The 20,823-nt window shown below is 42.3% G+C and overlaps 2 protein-coding genes across 4 annotated transcripts in view; one reads left to right on the top strand and one right to left on the bottom strand.

The window, feature by feature from the left end:
* Positions 1–206: 206 nt before the first annotated feature.
* CIAO2A (cytosolic iron-sulfur assembly component 2A) lies at positions 207–17,012 on the bottom strand. Of its 2 annotated transcripts, XM_047765925.1 has the most exons (5): positions 16,706–17,012; positions 11,350–11,514; positions 4,301–4,350; positions 1,370–1,415; positions 207–674 (listed from the first exon to the last, which is right to left on the bottom strand). In XM_047765925.1, exons 1-5 carry the CDS (start codon positions 16,827–16,829, stop codon positions 577–579), a joined length of 483 nt encoding a protein of 160 aa, XP_047621881.1. In that variant the 5' UTR covers positions 16,830–17,012; the 3' UTR covers positions 207–576. The 2 variants fall into 2 exon arrangements, with proteins under 2 accessions (XP_047621881.1, XP_047621882.1); XM_047765926.1 differs by lacking the exon at positions 4,301–4,350 and having other exon boundaries at positions 16,706–17,000.
* A 1,704-nt stretch (positions 17,013–18,716) lies between these two features.
* The window catches only part of SNX1 (sorting nexin 1), a 39,411-nt gene continuing 37,304 nt past the window's right edge, over positions 18,717–20,823 (top strand). Inside the window, exon 1 of one of the 2 annotated variants that reach the window (XM_047765924.1) lies at positions 18,717–18,966. In XM_047765924.1, coding sequence (XP_047621880.1) covers positions 18,808–18,966 — 159 coding nt within the window. In that variant the 5' untranslated portion in view covers positions 18,717–18,807. The remainder of the gene's footprint in view (positions 18,967–20,823) is intronic. The other variant, XM_047765923.1, reaches the window with a different exon arrangement.

The raw sequence follows: 20,823 nt of genomic DNA, 5'->3' as shown, positions 1-20,823 counted from the left end.
CCGGATCCTTAACCCACTGAGCAAGGCCAGGGGTCCAACCTGCAACCTCATGGTCCCTAGTCAGATTAGTTAACCACTGAGCCACAACGGGGAACTCCTGTTCTCCTATCTCCGATTCTACATAGTAATCAGAAAATAAAGCTTTGGAGATCTTTTACTGTTGATATTTACAATGAAATTTACAATTCAATAGAAATATTCTAAGATATGTACAAGAATCATCTTTATTTATTTTACAGAGTAATGATTTAAATTGAATACATATGGGCAAAGTAAATATTTGACATGAAAAGCAGTTGTATCAGAATGGGCATCAGAAAAATAGCAACTTATCTTACACATAATAACTAGAAAATATTTTCTGTCTGATCATTTAAGTGTTACAAATCCTGAGAATGTTAGACACTGAACAAACTAGGTACTACCTTATAATTAAGTCCTGCTTGGAAATCATCCTTTTAAAAAATACTCTGAGGTACAAATCACCTATGTAATAAACATGAGACTTTTACATTTTACAAAGAATTTAAACAAATATATCAAACGACTGCAGTTCAATGGCTCTTAAGACACCTATTAGTCAGGTTCAAGGACACACTGTTCCACGATTTCCCTTAAGTTGGGATTCTCCATTGCAGCTGCCACTCGCTCTTTGTCATTTATCTGCTTGTTGACTGCAAAACAGACAGGCAAAAATTAGCAGAACTTTTTTTCATAGAATATATAGCAACAGACACTATTTTTATTAGCCTGTCAACACAATTTAACTCCTTCAGAACTTAAAACTGGTATTGACTAATTACTCAAAAATTCTGAAAGGATGACTTAAAGAGAAAAAAAAACCTTATAATCCCACTTTTGCTTTCTTGAACTCCACTTCTGTTATTTTTAAGTGGCTGCCACTTTATTGCTCTCCGTAGGCCAGAGATTCTTTATTTAAAAAAAAAAGGCTCCCTACTCTCATTTAAATGCATTAACCCAGAAAGACAGCACCTCTCCCAAGGTTCCTTAAAGCTTTACTTACTACAACTTTGATTTCAGTTTCAAGTACACAATTCTCTCTCCTGCCACCTAAGAGAAGAATCAAGCTTCCTTTAGAGCTTGTAAGTCAAGGTTCCTAGAGCTGGACATCCTTATAGATGTGCAGCCAATGGCCTAAACCAGTTAATATCCACTTTGCCCAGAGTCTCACTGGAAAAATTACTTCCCAGATATGCCTGAGTTTCTCCACCTCAAAGAAGAGCTAATAACTGATTTTGTACTTTCCTGCGAATGACCCCAGTAGAGACTTGGCTGGGACAATAACCTGATAACCAAGACCAACTACTGTCTGAAATTGTTTTCTAATAATGGTTCAAAATTCACTTACTGTCTTCCTCTGTTGAGTGGGTTCCCTCAGATATGTAGATTTCCAACTAGGAAAAAATACATTAAAAGTAAAACATTTAGAGCATTCTAAGATGAGTGAGGAGGAATGTGCAATGGACTCAAGAGTCTAGGGATGAAATCCAAAATTCTGTTTCCAGTATCAAAGACTTAGGGACAAATCTTCACATTCTTCTCTAAAACAATGAAGACGGTTGTTTTAAATCCTCTACACATTCTCTAAAACATTCTCTAAAATAATGAAATTAGGATTTTTTATTTTGATCTTCTGGGGGGTATTTCCATCAATTTTTTTTATGAATACAATCATACAATTTTACACAAACTCATTAAAACATCTCATGTGTGTTTTACTCCTGGATATCTCTTCCCTGCACCCTGCCTCTCCTCCCCAAACAGTTATCTAAACTTCCTCCCTGTCCCACCACAAGAAAGCCACATTAATAATCTAGTATAGTTTTGTTTCTCCTATAATTTCCTCTATACCCACATAATCTAACAGATTTCTCTCTCTCTCTCTCTCTCTCTCTCACACACACACACACACACACACACACACCCCAAGGTTGGAAGTTTCTTTTTATTGCTTACTTCACAAAAATGGGATCACAATATATACTTTTCACTATCCTCCTTTTCCTTCTACTACTGTCTTGATGATTTTTTTTTTTTTTAGCCACAACCACAACATGTGGAAATTCTGGGGCCCAGGATGGAACCCATGACCCAGCAATGACAATACCAGATCCTTAATCTGCTGCACCACCAGGGAACTTCCTATCTTGATAAACTTATTATCAAGCACAATACTGGTTAAGCTATCCCTCCTGGTCCTGCCACACTCACTCCCTCCAATTAGCCAACCTACCTCCAAGAACCAGAGCTTTAGAGACAAACCCACAAAATTTATTGCCAATCTTAAAGTAAATACATCATGCTATCATGATAAAGACATGTCTACTCTCCAGAGAACACTGGAGCATGTGACCTAATTCTCATTTACTTACTTCCTTCTGAGATAAATGTTTTTATGAGGGAAAACAATCAGCCTATCACAGCTAAATGATACCTTAAAGATCATCTAGTCCTGTTTTCTTTAAAAGACAAAACACCATGTAAATTCCCTAATGGCGTAACACTAACTCTTATTCTAAACAACAAAATAATAGGTATAAAATCATTCCATACTCATTCACTTTGGTTTAAAATTACACATGACTCGCTATGCTGGAAAATGGTAAATAAAGGAGAGTTAAGCATTTCCCCTGCTATTTCTATGCAAAATATACCTCAAGGTAACCAAATAGTTGGTTTGGTGCATTGAAGACTCTAAATTTAAGAGGCTTCCTATGGCCCTTTTTAAGTGGCTCTTACCCGCTTTTAAGTTTTGCCTGGAAAAACATTAAACATTATTAGCCATCAGGGAAAAGCAAATCAAAACAGTGGAATATCACTTCACACATCCTACTGATAGCTATAATACGATATAAGACAGATAATCTTAGTAAGTAGAAAGGATGTGGAAAAATCAGAACCCTCACAGAATGCTAGCAGAAATGTAAAATGGTAGAATGGCCAAAAAAACAATCTGGCAGTTCCTCGAAAGGTTAAATATAGTCATCACAGGATCCAGCAAACCCACTCCTAGGTGGAAAAGAAATTAAAACATATGCCCCCACAAACACTTGCTCACAAATGTTTACAGCAACATTATTCATTATTCATTTTTCTATTCAAAGAACAGAAACAATCCAAATGTTCATCAGCTAATAAAACAAACAAATAAAATGTGATACATTCACACAGTGGAACAGTAAAAAGCAAAAAAAAGAATGAACTACTGGGAGTTCCTGTTGTGGCTCAGCGGAAACCAACCCCACCAGTATCCATGAGGATGCAGGCTCAATCTCTGGCCTCGCTCAGTGTGTTAAGGATCTGAGGTTGCTGTGAGCTGTGGTGTAGGTGAAAGACATGGCTCAGATCCTAGGTTGCTATGACTGTGGCATAGGCTGGCAGCTGCAGCTCTGATTCAACCCTTATCTTGGGAACTTCCACATGCTGCAGGTGCAGCCCTAAAAAGACAAAAAGACACACACACACACACACAATGAACTACTGATACATGTTACAACATGGAGTCTGAAAATACTATGTAAGTAAAATAAGCCAGTCTTAAAAGACCACAAATTGTATAATTCCCCCCCCCCCTTTTTTTTTTTTTGGTCATTTTAGGGCTATACCTGCAGCATATGGAGGTTCCCAGGCTAGGGGTCCAATTGGAGCTACAGCTGCCGGCCTACATCACAGCCACAGCCACGCCAGATCCAAGCCACAATTGTGACCTACACCAGAGCTAATGGCAACATCAGATCCTTAAGCCACTGAGTGAGGCCAGGGATCAAACCTGCATCCTCATGGATGCTAGTCAGATTTGTTTCCACTGAGCCATGACAGGAACTCTTCCCTCCTGCTTTTTTTTAAATGTATGATTCCATTTAAATGAAACATCCAGAATAGGCAAATCTATAGAAACAAAAGTACATCGGTGATTGCCTAGAAATGGGTGAGGGTTGGGAGAAATAGTGTGTGACTCCCAGGGTCTTTACTGGGATGATGAAAATGCTCCAAAATTAATAGTAGTAATGGCTGCACAATTCTGTGAAATATACTGAGAACCATTCAATTCTATACTTTAAATTGGTGATTGCAGGAGTTCCCTTATAACTCAGCAGGTTGAGGATCCGGTGTTGTCACTGCTGTGGCTTGGGGTCACTGCTGTGGTGCGGGCTTAATCCTTTGCCCAGGAACTTCCACATTCCACATGTATAGCCAAATAAATAAATAGATGACTGTATGATATATTAATCAAAACTCAACAAAGCTGTTATAAAACAACAAAAATAGTCTTCCTTACCTTATGTTTAAATGGTAAACACCGCTGAAGTTTTACCCTTAAACACAGCCCTGTGGAGGGATAAAAAAAAAAAAATGCCCCAATAAGAATAAGCCTCTTCTTACTGGTTCTTAAAAAGCACACAGTTCTATCTAGGTGTCTCATACAAAACAGAGGCTGAAAACAGCTCAGGCTCAATACAATGTACACCTCCACTGAGACTAGCACTTTTAATACATAGGTACAATCTTACAAATTCTTAGTAATAATCCAGTGAGCTAGGTACTGCCAACCCCATTCTACAAATTATGAAACCCAAAGTCACAATGTAACTTGCCCGAGACCAATAAGCTAGCTAAGTGACAGAGTAGGGACTGGTATCCCAAACCACTGCAAAATCCAAGTCCTTTCTGCTACATCAATTTGCCTTCCATCCAAGGTCAATTCACTCAATAAAATGTGTTGAATGTCTACAAGAGGCCAGGCCATGGAAAAACTTTAAGCAAGAGCCACTTAAAAAGGACCACAAGCAATCTTTCAAATTTGGAATCCTCTATACCTGCGAGGCACAAATAGAGTTGTTTCCCTAAAACAAGCTCCTCTGAAGTTCAGTTTATCACCCCAATGCCAAGTCATAGTTCAATAATATTTTTTTTTCCAGTTGAAACTCCCATGAAAAATTAAGTCAGCTTGGAACAGAGCCTTAGTACCAATTTTCTACTTTTCCCATACAACAAAATAAGGAATACAATTTCAACTAAACCTATACTCAGACGCAGAAGAGAAATCAAATTGCTCTTATTATGAAAAGACTATTTCAGCAAGAAGTTTTTGAAAAACATAATCAAAATGAATCTCTAGTTCCCTGACTTTGCGGCCTTTTATTTGGAGCAATTAATTTCCTTTCCCAAGTAATAAATAAGGGCTTGTCATACTACAGCACACTGTTATGCTACAGAATATTTTCTTAGTATTTTGTTTAATTAAAAATAAACAATAGGAGTTCCCATCGTGGTGCAGTGAAAACAAATCTGACTAGGAACCATGAGGTTGTGGGTTCGGTCTCTGGCCTTGCTCAGTAGGTTAAGGAACCTGCATTGCTGCGGCTATGGCATAGGCCTGCAGCTGCAGCTCTGATTCCACCCCTAACCTGGGAACTTCCATTTGTCCCAAATGCAGACCTTAAAAACAAACCCGTGAACTGTGGTGTGGGTCGCAGACTCGGCCCGGATCTGACGTGGTTGTGGCTGTGGCGTAGGCAGGCAACTATAGCTCCGAATTGACCCCTAGCCTGGGAACTTCCATATGCCATGTGTGCAGCCCTGAAAAGACAAAAGACAATAACAACAAAAAACAATAATTAAAAATAAAATTTAAATAAAGCAATAACAGGAGTTCCCGTCGTGGCTCAGTGGTTAATGAATCCGACTAGGAACCATGAGGTTGCGGTTCGGTCCCTGCCCTTGCTCAGTGGGTTAAGGATCCAGCATTGCCGTGAGCTGTGGTGTAGGTCACAGATGCGGCTCGGATCCCACGTTGCTGTGGCTCTGGCGTAGGCTGGCAGCTACAGCTCCAATTAGACCCCTAGCCTGGGAACCTCCAGATGCAGCAGGAGTGGCCCAAGAAATGGCAAAAAAACAAAAAATAAATAAATCAAACAATAATAAATCTCCAAATCATCTCAACACAGCAAAACATAATTACTAGACTACCTATCTCTAGGGAAAGTATGAAATTAATTTGCTTTGGTTTTCTAAGTACCATTACCATTAGGTTTTTTAACAGAATCACTTGAAAAAATTCAGAAAAGGAGAAAGCATTAGATAAGTTACAATGAGACAGGACCTATCTTAAAGTCTAGAACACAGTAATTCCATAAAAAAAATTAGAGAACTCTAAAGAAAATATATAATCTACCTTAAAGCTTATCTGGACTGTTTTCCTTCTCTGCTCCCACATTGTCTCCCTAATTTGTTACCTGTGTTCCACCTGAGCATGCTGATATGTTCTAGTCACTTTTGGTAGGTATTTTACCCATAAAGTAAATAATAACTGTTCTGCAGTTCACAAAGTGTTTCCTTGAGTATCAGCATCCTCAAGATAGGCAGTATAGCATAACTGAGACAGATATTTGGGTTCAAAAGTGGCTCCAGGGGAGTTCCCGTCGTGGCGCAGTGGTTAATGAATCCGACTAGGAACCATGAGGTTGCGGGTTCAGTCCCTGCCCTTGCTCAGTGGGTTAACGAGCCGGCGTTGCCGTGAGCTGTGGTGTAGGTTGCAGACGCGGCTCGGATCCCGTGTTGCTGTGGCTCTTGCGTAGGCTGGTGGCTACAGCTCCAATTAGACCCCTAGCCTGGGAATCTCCATATGCCGCAAGAGCGGCCAAAGAAATAGCAAAAAGACAAAAAAAAAAAAAAAGTGTCTCCAGGAGTTCCCATCGTGGCGCAGTGGTTAACGAATCCGACTAGGAACCATGAGGTTGCGGGTTCGGTCCCTGACCCTGCTCAGTGGGTTAACGATCTGGCGTTGCTGTGAGCTGTGGAGTAGGTTGCAGATGCAGCTCGGATCCCGCGTTGCTGTGGCTCTGGCATAGGCCGGTGGCTACAGCTCCGATTCTACCCCTAGCCTGGGAACCTCCATATGCCACGGGAGCGGCCCAAGAAATAGCAAAAAAGACAAAAACAAAAACAAACAAACAAACAAAAAAGTGGCTCCACTACATAGTAGCTGTGTGACCTTGGGCAAGTTACTTAATCTCTCAGAGTTTCAGTTACCTCATCTGTAAAACACATTATAATAGTACACTATACATAAAAGTTGTTATAAGGAGTCAATGAATTGTTATATAGAGTGCTTAAAACAGTAGTTAACACATAATAAGTACCCAATACATGTTAACTACTACTATTTTATCATTTTCTTTTTACAGCCAGGAACCAAGATAAGTGATTTGTTCAACGTCATAAAGCTGATCACATCACATGGCAGAACTGGAAGCTAAATTTATGCCCTTTACAAGGACCACATCTGCCTTCAGCCAGTCTTGCCTAATTCAGCACAAAAGATTATCAGCTGGTAATCACCCACCCCCTTTGAGTCTTCTTAGTCTTTGTAATGAGTCACCAGGGTCCTTAATAGGTGACAACCCAAGCAATCAAGGTGGACCTCCTCCTCTGGTGCTTTCCCCTGCTTAGTACTACCTACTTAAAGGACATGCCTCCTAATACATCAGCCAAAAGAGGTCTCTATTCATTGAGCTTTTCCAGTCAGGCTGATTAAACACCATTACTATGATACACTACTATACTACCTTCTAAAAAGCCAAGTCTTAACTGAGACCCATATCAAAACAGCCAAGAAAGATGACAAAACTATTCAAGTATACAGATGTGAAATGTCAACCATAATCTAATCTTGACACCTTTGGATACAGTTCATTTTACTCCATGTGCTCTCTCAAACTTTGTTCACATAGTTTTTTATAACTGCAATCATAATACAAATTCAACTTATCATTCAAGCCTTGCCATACATTTCTCACAGATATATCACAAATGTTTCTCTCAAATGTATCATAAATGCTTTGTACATGCTATTATTTTCTTCTAGGGAATTATTTCCTTAATTCCTAGGTCAAAGAACATAAACTTTAATTTATTTTTATTATAGTTGATTTACAGTGTTGGTCAATTTCTGTTGTACAGCATAGTGACCCAGTCATACATACGTATACATTCTTTTTCTCATACTATCTTCCATCATGCTCTATCCCAAGAGACTGGATATAGTTCCCTGTGCTATACAATAGGACCTCACTGCTTATCAATTCTAAATGTAATAGTTTGCATCTACTAAAGTCAAACTTCCCATCCATCCCACTTCCTCTCCCTTCCCCCTTAGACTTTTTAATAAGGATTCACTAACACACATCCAGAGACTTAAAAATATTTATACCATATGACACAATAATTCCACTTACAGGAATTTATCCTGAAGCAACAACTAGAGATAAACAAAAATATTTATGTATAAAGTTGTTCAGCATATTATTTACAATTGTGGAAGGCTAGAAGCAGTCTAAATGGTTATAAAAATGATGACATATCAATATGATTAGCACATAACCTGTATGTCCATATAATTAAAGAATAATATTTAAGGAGAAATTTAAAAATATACCTCACTTATTTCATGCTTTCTATTACTTAACTCTTACAACTCAGTACTTACGCTTGTTATCACTATTTTACAGATAAGGAAACAGGCTCAGAAATGTTAAGTAATTTGCCCAAGGCCACAAAGTGACAGAGCTAAAAGAGCTAGACTTTTAACCTGCAACACACATTCTTAAGGCAACTTTAAAAATTTTTCTTCTTCATACTTTAGAGGAGTTTCGAAATTATTGCCAACCAACATGTTACTTTTATAATTTAAAAAACTAAATCCATTTTTTGAAAAATCAATTTGCTTTAGATTCTTAGAGTAGGGTAATGGTCTATTCAAGGAATTACGCACAAAAATATTTTAAAACATCAGAATAGCAGCAGTACATTGAGTATCTGTTGATTTAGAAATTGTCCAAAGACCAAAAATAAATATGCATTCAAAAATACATATATATGTATAAAGTTCCCCTCTCACTCCATCCCCCATCTGACCAGTTCCCACCATCAGTAATGCCCACACACTTTCACAGCTATTCATTTCTTATATTTTCTTTATGCATGTGCAATAAAATATAAATGAACATTTTTGCTTTTTACACAAATGTAGCAATATTATACTTGCTTTTATTTTCTAACAGTATCTTAGTGATCTTTCCATATTAGTAGAGAACTTCATTCTTTTTATAGCTTCATAGTATTCCACTGTTAATATACATCACCACTGAATTATTTAATTGATCCCCTATTGATGAACATTTGGTTTGAAATAAACTTCCTTTACTTTCTTTTAGTAAAGTATATGTTCAAAAATATCTATTGTGGAGTTCCTGTTGTGGTGTAGGAGAAAAATGTCCTGATAAAAAGGTAGAAAGGAGAGACTCCAGCCATGATGACTAAGCAAAGTCCAGACAACTGCCCCTAACCACCCCTCCCCAACGCATCTGCTTCCGTAAACTTGCTTCCACATCTACTACCTTGCCTGACCTCACTCCAGTCCACCAAGCACAGACCTGGAAGAGCTAGCCCATAAAAGCCTTGTGAAACCCTTCTTCGGGGTTCAGAATCTGGAGAGCGATCTCTGAGCCTGCCAGCATGATAAACCTGAGTTTTCCAACTCTCACTGAGTGCTCGCTTCATTTCTCACCAGGTAAAAGAGCTGATAAACTGCAGCCACAGAGTTGCTGGAGCTAGTACACTACAACCACAGGGCTATCGCCAGAACTGGTACACTACAGCCACAGAGCTGTTGCTAGAGCTGATATGCTGCGGCACAGGGCTGCTGGGCAGCTGCCCTAACAATGGCTCGGCAGAAACAAATCTGATTAGTATGCATGAGGATGCAGGTTTGATCCCTGGCCTCACTCAGTGGGTTGAGGATCTGGCATTGCCGTAGCTGTGGTGTAGGTCGAAGATGCGGCTCAAATCTGGCATTGCCATGGCTGTGGCATAGGCCCACAGCTACAGCTCCCATTCAACCCCTATTCTAGGAACCTTCACATGCCTGTGGTGCAGCCCTAGAAAAATAAAAAATTAAAAAAAAATCTATCGTATATCTTACTGATAACTAATCCAAAATATTGGGAATGCAGCCTCTCAAAAAGAAAACAAGCTAAAAAAATACCCTCCCACTGACAGGGATGACGTAGGCACAGGTTGTTTTAGAGATCCCAATAAAGGACCACAGATAATGAGGGAAACTTAGGGGGACATTGGGAGATCACTGTAAGTTAATAAACTGCTCAAAAAATCCACCAGCATAAGCCAGCCCTGCTTCATTAGTGGAGCCTTGAGAATTGCCCCAGAACTTTGGGTGGGGGATGGGTTGAGGCCTGCATTCAAATTCAGACCAAGGGCAGGAGTTTGAGGACTACCCTTCTGCAGATTTGAATACACACCTTAGCGGATACCAAGGAGACAGTACTCCCAGAAAGGAAGAGGCAGTCTTTTCTAACCCCCACTCCCCCTGGATGATAAAAACTGTAGCCCAAAGGCTCCTCAGGGCAGAGCTTCCATGCCTGCCTGCTTGCATCTCCCACAAGTGTCCTATCTTAATAAATCTATTTCTTGCCTATCACTTTGTCTCTTGCTGAATTCCTTCTCCGTGGAGACATGAAGAACCAGAACCTCAGTGCGTCCAGACACAGGGTGATTGACTCTAATTTAAAACCGTGGGTTCAAGTCTCAATTTGGGTTTAGGCCGGCTTCGAGTCCCGGCACATGGGTTCAAGTCCCAATCTGTGTTCTGACTAGGTTCAGGCCATTAATTCTGTCAGTTTCACCACCAGGATTTCTGCCCATACTACATAGAAGCCAACAGAACAACTAAAAGGAAAAGTTGGAGGAGCTCTCCTGGGGAGAGAGGGTTAAGGATCTGGCACTGGCACTACAGTGGCTTGGGTCACTGCTCTGGCGTGGGTTTGATCCCTGGCCTGGGAATGTCCACATGCTGGGGGAGGGGGCCCTCCAATTTTTTTAAAAATAATTAAAAGGAGAAGATAGAAAGGGCAGCAGTGTTAGTCTGACAACACCCATTCCAAGCTCCAGAACTAAGGAGAGAAGCTGGCCCACACACAGCCTCCACTAATTGCAGACACAGCTCCATTAATTGTGTACATCTTAGAGAAGCAACATGGTGTAACTAAAGGAGAACACACTCAAGTCAGGACACCAAAGTTTGAGCCTCAGTTTCATCATTTCCTGGTGTAAGAATCACTTAAAGTCTCTGAGCCTCAGGTTCGTCATCCATAAAATAAAGATAATGCTCTTTCATATGCTTATTGTGAGAACTACAGAAAATATTCTGTAAACCATAAAGTGTGACACATGATGCTAACTGTTACTATGGGACAATATCAACTAGAACAATTCAGAATTTTATAACATATATATAAAAAGAACCCTTACCAATAAGAGTCGCCAAAGAGCAATGAGGTACTGTTGGTGTGAACCTGATGATAACCAGATAGTCTTCTTCATTTATCTCCTGAACCTCCACACAACTTTCTGATACCACTTCCAGTTCTTCTAAAGTATTGGGCTTCTCTGGGTCCCGGATAGTTCGAATCAAATCTAAAGAATCATTAAAGACAAGGTTTTATTCTAAAACATGGATAGTTTTGTTTTTTGGGTTTTTTTTTTTTAGGTCTGCACCTGCAGCAAATGAAGTTCCCCAGGCTAGGGGTCAAATGGGAGCTTCAGCTACCGGCCTACACCACAGCTACACAGCAATGCCAGATCCTTAACCCACTAAGCAAGGCCAGGGATCGAACTCACATCCTCATGGATATAAGTTGGGTTCACTACCACTGAGCTACAACAGGAACTCCCCAAATATGGATATTTTAAATACAAATAATTTTGCCAGTCCTAAACCAAACACTGACTTCTTTTTGTTTGAGCAAATACTACACCCACTCCCCAATTTCTGACAGACCACTGACTACTGGTGTCTTTCCGAGAAAACCATTTTCTTAGATTATTATTAGCTCATGTCCAGTTCTTTGGACCCAACCTTGCAGAGAGATTATGAGACCAGGGAAAGTGCCATAGAATCTCAAGAGAAAGAAAGTACTTTTTATTTTGGGATAAGAAGGCAGTATTGGGATTTTTGTAGGTGGAACCTCAAGACCGTAAAAATGAGTAACATTCCAATATTTGATTTTTTTTTTTGTCTTTTGTCTTTTTAGGACTGCACCCACTGCATATGTTGGTTCCCAGGCTAGGGGTCGAATTGGAGCTACAGCTGCCAGCCTACACCACAGCCACCGCAACGCCGGATCTGAGCCGCATCTGCGACCTACACCACACCTCATGGCAACGCCAGATCCTTAACCCACTGAGCAAGGGATTGAACCTGCAACCTCATGGTTCCTAGTCAGATTCATTTCCGCTGCACCACAACAAGAACTAAGAATATTTGACTTTTAAGGTGAAGGAAAGTAAAGAACAAGTTTAGTTTGCTTGGAACTCAGCATAAGTGACGAAGTTATAAGAGTTTGGGCCTTTTAGAGTCAGCTTCAAGCAAAAGGACATCCTCAAGAGGTTTTGAACAGGGAGTGACATGGACACATTACACTGTCAGCTGGAAACTCATCCACCAGCTGGGAGACTCAGAACTAAAAACCAGAGCTAGGGATACCAGCTAAAAAACCTGGGTCTAAAACAGGGACATGACCACAGTAATACAGAGGAGGGGGACAGATGGAGTAGTCACTTCAGAGCCACAATCAACAGAAACTGAGAACTGTCTGGAAGGAGAAGTCAAGGAAAGGGAGAAAAGGTTATTAAGTCTAAGTGACTGGGAGGACAAAAAATAGAAAAAAAAAAAAAAGGAACAGAGATACAGGAAGAAATCTGGGTGAGGGCTGAGGCAAATGGATTAAATTTTATATGTTATAATTCTGTGATGCTTAAGCGCCAAACCATTGGCACATTCCAGCAAACACTAAACTGTGGCATAAGGTTTAAGAGAACCAAGGCTACAGTGGCTGTTGAATCCATGGGATTCACAAAGAACAAAGAGTAGAACGGGAGTTTTCATCTTTGGCTGAACAATGGAATCACTAGGAATGCTTCCAAACAACATCAAAAGCTGGTGTCTGAGTCCTACCCCTGGGATTCTGATTTAATTGATTCAAAGCATGACCTGGGCATTGAGACTTTAAAAAAAAAAAATCCTCAGGTTATTCTCATGTGCAGCTCAGGTAGAGAATGACTAATGTAAAAAGAAAGAAATCCAAGGACAGACTCATGGGAAGCACCTAATTTAGGGAATAGAAGGAGGAAGAAAAGCAAAAAGAAGCAGAAAAGGGAAGAGGGGATGGTTAACATCAAGTGATGCAGAAAATTCAGGTTAAGGAGAGCTAAAGCAGGTCTCTGATTTGTTACTCGGGAGGTCACCTGTAAGAAAGCACTTTTATTTATTTATTTATTTGTTGGTCCTTTTGCCCTTTTTGGGGCCGCTCCTGTGGCATATGGAGGTTCCCAGGCTAGGGGTCTAATCGGACCTGTAGCCGCCGGCCTGGGCCACAGCCATAGCAACGCAGGATCTTAGCGGTGTCTGCGACCTACACCACACCTCACGGCAACGGCAGATCCTTAACCCACTGAGCAAGGCCAGGGATGGAACCCGCAACCTCATGGTTCCTAGTGGGATTCGTTAACCACTGAGCCACGACGGGAAAGCACTTTTAGTAGAGAGGTGAAAGCAGAAGCCAGTTTACAAAAGGGGAGAGGAAAAGGAACTGAAAATGTAATCCTAGGGCTGAGGCAGGGAAGGAGGGAAGGGCAAACAAAGGACAGTGGGTTTAGAAAAAGCCAGAACAATGATAAGGATAAGGGAAACTCGAGTATGTTTTATAGCCCAAAGGAAAGGATTGAATAAAGAGACTGAAAATTTAAGGAGGAAAGGGGAGGAAGCTGGTAAAATAAGCAGAAAGGAATGAGACCAAAGATGTGAGAGCCTGGGTCAGCCTTAGAGAGGAAAAGATTTCCTTCCTACTCTGAGGTTGCAGAAAAAGATGGAAAAGAAGAAAGGCAAAGAGAAATGGTGAGACAAAAAAAAAAAAAAAGCAGAGGGAGTTCATATAGGAGGGACTTGATGTTCTCAGGCCTAAGGTTTTGTTCTATTATTTACAGCACCCCTGTAATCAGAAATCCAGTTGGGAAAAACAAATGAATCAAACTCTTAACCTTCTCCCCAGCAACTCCTGGGCTTATCACTTGACTAGAAACAGAATTTGAAATTTAGGCAGAAAAAGAGGCTTCACAGCCAAGGCTGTGAAACGTGGGCTCAGGGAAATCGTTTTCTGAAAGGGAATTTGCTCCCCCTTATCTTAGGCGTTTTTTCTGTAAGGCTCGTGCATACAAGCTGAACTATATTGTTTATATGCTATGTAATCCTGAAATTAAATTTCACCCCTTTAAAATTGTCTACTTTTCTATTGATTTGGATTTATTTCTTTAGAAAGAAAGCAATGTTGCTCTCCTAATATTACTTACTCCTTTTTGACTAAAATTCTTCTACGGCTTTGAACTAATATTAAATTCTTCAGGGAGTTTCCATCCTAGCTCAGGGGTAACAAACCTGACTAGGATCCTTGAGGATGTGGTTCGATCCCTGGCCTGGCTCAGTGGGTTAAGGATCTGGCATTGCCGTGAGCTGTGGTGTAGGTCGAAGACACCGCTAGGATCCTGCGTTGCTATGGCTGTGGTGGAGGCCAGCAGCTGTAGCTCCAATGAAACCCCTAGCCTGGAAATTTCCATATGCCTCGGGTATGGCCCCCAAAAAAGCCAAAAAAAAAAAAAAATTTTTAGTTTATATTGAAACTTTCAGCACCCAATTCCAATTTCTGCTATGCACAAGTTTTGACCAGACCTCGACTTTTAACCACAAACCCTGCCTGTCATTCGCTAAACAAGTTATTGTCTCACTTCCATAATTTTGCTCCAGTTTTCTCTGCTTAGCATGGCCTCCACTTTTTCTTCTCTCTTTTTTTGGGGGGGCCGCACCCACGGCATATGGAGGTTCCTAGGCTAGGGGTTCAATCGGAGCTACCCTACACAGCCACAGCAATGTTGGATCCGAGCCACGTCTGCAACCTACACCACAGCTCACGGCAACATCGAATCCTTCACCCACTATGCAAGGCCAGGGATTGAACCCACAACCTCCCGGTTCCTAATGGGATTCGTTTCCCCTCTGCCATGACAGGAACTCCATATACTCTTTATATGTCCGGATCCTACTAATCCTTCAAGGCCCAATTCAAGTGACTCCTTTTTTTTTTGTCTTTTTTTTTTTTTAGGGCCACACCCTCGGCATATGGAGGTTCCCAGGCTAGGGGTCAAATTGGAGCTGTAGCCACTGGTCTACTCCACAGCCACAGCAAGGCCAGATCCGAACCTCGTCTGTGACCTACACCACAGCTCGACAATCCTGGATCTTTAACCCACTGAGCAACGCCAGGGCTGGAACCTGCACCCTCATGGATAGTAGTCAGATTCTTTTCCACTGTGCCACAACTGAAACTCCCAAGTGTCTTCTTAAAGTCTCTCCTTCCTCTGAATTTCTGTATCTCTCGTACAGTCTTTGGCCTTCTTTTGCGTATGATTTTTAAGTTACATTTTTGCATTTATAAAGGCTCCCCTCAACAAAAGTGTGAGGACAAAAACTCTCTTTCAAAGTTGTATCACCAGTGCCCTGTTGTCCCTAGATGCTGGAGATAGAGATGTGACAGGACAGGAATGTGTCCATCTGCCTTGTGGAGATCATTCCATTCATAATTATCTCCTCATTGGGGTTAAGTCCTGCCTCTAGCAATAGGTAAACTAGATTAGCTCCAAATGTCTTTAACATCCCTGGCTTCTTTCTACTGGTCTATAATCCTTACCTGCATATTTGCATTCTTGCAGTTAGACTTTTACCCTGGTTACCAGGAATTGCCGAAAGTTAGACCAGTCTTTTTAGTTTTCAAACACAATACTAGAAAATCCCCAAAAAAGGTAAGTCATAAAGCAAAAGTGCACTAAGTTTGTTTTTTGGTGTTTCCTTAACCAAAACTTTGGTTTTGGTGTTTCCATGCAGGCAATGTGGCCTCCAAGTAGTTGTTTATCCACTCTAAACCTTTGTTTCCTCATCTGTACAGTGAAAACGGTTCCAGGGTTTGAAAAGAGTCTACCTGCATCTACATCTAAAACTCTGTGTGTGGATTGCTCTTTTGTTCTTCTTTTGTTTTTGCATTCCAGGCTTAGCTGTGTGGGAAAAAAAAACAAAAACAACAACAACAAAACTTAAAGTTCAAGGCTAGGCTCTCAGGAACCTCTGGCTATTGCCTATGCAGAAAAGAGTGGCTGTGACCTTGAGCTAGTCCTCAACTCGGAAGTCACCCAGCAATGCCCTCGGCGGTGGCAGAATTGTGTGTCCAGGGGCTGGAGATAGGAAGCTCAAGTCATGCAATCAGGCCAGCTTTGCTTCCTAACCAAGCACCCTAGACTCCTGCTCTGCCCAGATGTCTTGAGATGGCCACTAGAACGTGAGGCAGACAAGAAAATTGAAGCATTTGAGACTCAGGGTTCGACTTGCCCTAGGTTTAGGAAGAACCTTATAAAGACCACATGCCCGAAAAACTTGGGACCCGGGAGAAAAAGCTTTCCATGCTCCCAGAAATCTGGCAAAAACCACTCCCACTCTCAGGTGAGGCCCAAGTTACCCCCGCCTCCATATATACCGCCAAACACTGCCCTCGGTAAAATTATTTACCATAAACCTCTAGCGCTTTCTCTTCCATGATCCGGGGCTGCCGGGCAGCTCGGCGCTCAAAGAGGCCGGAGAGCCACAGGACTCTGTTCAGCGTCCTGGAAAGCAGCCCGGACACCCGCTCCATTCTCACGCTCCGCCATCCCTGGCGACTGTCCCACCCGAGCCACCGTCTTTCAACAGCGAGCTTCACGATTTATCAACTTCCGGATCTTCAAAGGGGCCAAGACAAGCCTAAAAGGTCCTGGGCAGCAGAGACTAGGCGGGACTGGACGGAGTAGCGCGAAGGATCTAGGGAAAAAGGCTGCACGGACTACAAACCCCAACATACTTTGCTCGGCTTTGGCGGACCGGAGGGGCGGGGGGGGGGGGGGGATCCCTAGAGGCACGTGAAGCGCGTTGTGTGCTGGGACGTATGGGCGTTTTCTTCGGAAGACGGAGAGCTGCATTATGGGAACTGTAGTTTCCCACGATGGGGGGGGGGTCGGGAGGGAGGTAACGTTTTGTTACCCATTACAAAATGCCTCACTCAGCGCTTGGATAAGCTAAGGATGAATACTGAAGAGGTAGGGAAAAGGAAATCTTGATTTCTAGTGCTGGAGGACGTCTACACGGAGACTCCCTACCGTTATTTCTCCGAGAGGGTGTCGCTTCCAGCCAAAGCTTTCTTAACGACTAGTCAGGCCGGAAGTGAGTTTCCGTTGTAGTGAAAGGACATGTACTTGGATGATTAGGCGTGGAGGGGGTTCCTTTTTGGTTTTGTCTCATAGGAACTCAGGCCAGCACAACTCCCAATACCCCCTGAATATTTCTGCCAGTTTCCCTCGAAGACAACTTAGAACGAGAGAGCTTTCCCCTGTGTCCGGTGTGTCTCATAGTGACATTAGAGATCGCAATCCTAAAAAGAACGTTCTAAGCCCTTTGGTATTGGTGGCTGTGATGATGCCAGTAACAAGGTTGATGGTATTAATTTTATCCATCCATCCTCCCAATCAAGTCTCAAACGTTTATTAGATACTTAATTTGCCAGACTTAGTCTATAGACGCGGAGGATACAAGATGGGACAGGACTCCCGCCCTTAAGCAGCTCACAGACCTGTGAGGGAGCCAACACCTGATGCTGAGAGATTTGCAGTTACAAACAAACTAAACCTTTTGTCAAAGTTGATGCCAAGTTTAGTATCATCTCTATTGAGAGGAAAGTCAGGATTTCTTGCTGAGTTATCCCATGATAACATATCCTATTTATCTTTAAAGATAAAATCTTATATAGCTGATTTAGACTTTAAGCCCACCAGATAATAGTGAATAGTTTAGGCCGCAGGAAAATTTGGTTCAGAGTTTAATAATTCCCCTGTCATCTGTTCCACTCCACTTACTCCACAGCAGTTGTGAGGATAATCCTAACTTCCTTGAGACCAAATTTAGCCCACTGAAGTCTCACCTCTTTGAGGCGTCCTGACTTCTCCAGGCAGAATTGATGATCTCTTACTATGCTCCCACAGCACATTAGCACTGATCGTATTGAATTGTTAATTTACATGCCCGTCTCCCTCAAGCGCCTGGTGGGCAGAAGGATCTTTATTTTTATATGTGAAACGCATAGCAGGGTGCGAGGCATATAGTAGATGCTCAATATTTATTTCTTGAATGAACTGTCAAGAGAATAAATGGCGAAAATCGACTGCATATGTTGAGACCTCAACCAAAAATACTTATTAAATGTCTTTGAAGCCGCTGCGCTTGGCATGAGTTGGTGGCTGGTAGAGGTTTTCAGACTCCTTTTTTCATCTCCTTAAGAAGTCTATTAGATAAAGCACAAAGAGCCACAGGAACCTGAGCGGCCCCTAGCTCCTCCTCTCTTGCCCCTCCGCTCCGTAGGTTAAGAGTGCGGGGTCGCGATCCAGGGCTTGGATTGGCTGGACAGGAGCTGCGAGCCGGCCCCCACCCCGCCCCGAGCGAGTACGCCCCGCCCCTTCTCCCCGCCCCGTGTGTCCCGCAGGGTTGGTGGCTGCCATCCCACCTCCGCTCTGCTGGAACGCTTTGCTCGCGGCACTATCTCTCCATAAAGTTGTTGTTGCGGCTTCCGCCGCGGGTGGAGGAAGATGGCGTCGGGTGGTGGTGGCTGTAGCGCTTCGGAAAGACTCCCTCCCCCCTTCCCCAGCCTGGAACCGGAGTTCGAGGGGGCGACTGGGGGGTCGGAACCCGAAGCGGGGGACAGTGACACCGAGGGGGAGGATATTTTCACCGGCGCCGCGGCGGCCGTAAGTTCGCCCCCTTCGGGGCAGGCGGGCGGGCGCCCCAAAAGGAAAGGCTAAGCGAGTGCCGGGAAGGCTGGGCAGAGTGGGCCCGGCGAGACCTTGTGTTGGTGACAGTAGTCGTGGCTTGGGTCCGGATGAGCGCAGAGACGTGAGGCCTGGCTTCCTGGACGCTGGGTGGACGGTGAGGAATGAGGGGTGTGGTGGCTTCTCTGCCGAGGTCCCTGACAGCGAAGAGCTGCCAAGGCAGGCATTTGGCCTTGCTTTGTGGTGACCCCACGAACCCCCGGGGCTGTTTTGCTGGTGGTTTCCTTCCGTGCTGATTTAATAGGTCAAGATAAAGAAAAGGGGTGCAGACTTTCCTTTTCCTTGCCTTACTGTTCCAGGGATGAATAATGTTATCTAGAATGGCCCAGGATAGTGGCCCGCCCACAGATCCTTTCCTTAGCTCAGTACTTCACCGGTAATTACTAAAGGCCCTTTCTGGATCTTAGTTTATGAGAGTTAGGTCGACTCCTTTGATGTCTAGGAAAATCTTGCCAGAGGTCGGTTGAAAAAAAGGCCCTGCCGGTTTAATCACTACATAGACAGAAAGCTTTGTCCCTTTTAAAGGAATATGTTAAAATGCCTAAAGCCTTAGTGGGAGCGAATCTGTAAATTCAAGATGAAAATGGGGTTTCTCATAGTAATATCCGGGTTTCTAGTAAAAGTTAGATATTGGGAAAAACTAATCTTTCTATGTGGAATATGGATATCAGTAATCAGTTCTGGAACCAGTAGAGATGTTTTGGGCTGTTTTATAAGAACATTGATTCATAAGAACACTTGATCCAGTTAGTTGCAGGTTGAAAATTTCTTAAGTGTTAGGTCTGGATTTATGTATCTTTCCATCTTGGGTAATGCTTATCTTCATATTAGCTACTTAATATAGGAGTGACTAAAAGAGCTTTATGTTCTTTATGCAAGCATGTGTCTGAAAAAGTTTGTCTCATTTATGTCAGAAAAGGTTAAGTTTCCGAGTTCCCTGGTGGCACAGTGGGTTTAGGATCAGACATTGTCAATGCAGCAGCTCAGGTCCCTACTGTGGCTCATGTTCTATCCCTGGACTTCCGCATGCTGTGTTGTGGCCAAAAAAAAGAAGAAAAGATTAAGTTCCTTGGCAGTATCTTTTGTGACAATCATTAGAATTTTCCCTGCACTGCATTTAGGAATTAAGTCCATAGCTGCAGCTTAAAAAGTATTTGGTAATATAACAGCTCAAACTGTCTAATGAAGTCTCTGTTACTCTGAGAAATAACTCTTGCTAATTTAGTCTTTCTGTATCCCCTATAAAACAAATCTTTAGTCTTTCCTTCAGTAATAACTCTAATAAGCAGTGGAGAACTGCTAGTGTTGATAGCTGCTGAGATGGAGATAGACTGAACATCTGAAAATAGAGCCTCTGACTCTGAAAGTGATTGGTCACATAGGCAAATTATTGTTTATTTTTCAAAAACAACCCTGGAAGAATGAGGAGTTATTTTCTGGAGTTCTCTTAATAAGTTTAAGAGATTGTGATTTGATGGATGTCACCATATTACTTCCCAGGGACATGAATACTTTCTCTCCCTCTCCCTACCTCCTTCCCTCTCCCTGTCTCAGTCTCTCTCCTGTGAAAATACTTAGCCTAATTTCCAGGTAAGAGGAGAAGAGGGTAAGAACTTGTTCTACCACAGAAAGCCAACTTTTTTTTTTTTTTTCTTTCTTTCTGTTTAGGGCCGCACCCACAGTGTATGGAGTTTCCCAGAGTAGGGGTCGAATCGGAGCTACAGCTGCTGGCCTACACCACAGCCACAGCAACTTGGAATCCGAGCCGTGTCTGCA

The sequence above is a fragment of the Phacochoerus africanus genome, chromosome 2, assembly GCF_016906955.1.
Source record: "Phacochoerus africanus isolate WHEZ1 chromosome 2, ROS_Pafr_v1, whole genome shotgun sequence".
Classification (NCBI taxonomy): domain Eukaryota; kingdom Metazoa; phylum Chordata; class Mammalia; order Artiodactyla; family Suidae; genus Phacochoerus; species Phacochoerus africanus.
This window is presented reverse-complemented; position numbering and strand designations above follow the sequence as displayed.

Bases quoted from the DNA above. Each gene is read 5' to 3' on its own strand.
- CIAO2A (XM_047765925.1), bottom strand. From the start codon at position 16,829: ATGGAGCGGGTGTCCGGGCTGCTTTCCAGGACGCTGAACAGAGTCCTG. The intron at 4,351-11,349 runs GTAAGGGTTCTT...ATCCCTCCACAG, and splicing joins CTCTTTGGCGACTCTTATTG to GGCTGTGTTTAAGGGTAAAA. The intron at 675-1,369 runs GTAAGTGAATTT...TCTGTTTTGCAG, and splicing joins CCACTCAACAGAGGAAGACA to TCAACAAGCAGATAAATGAC.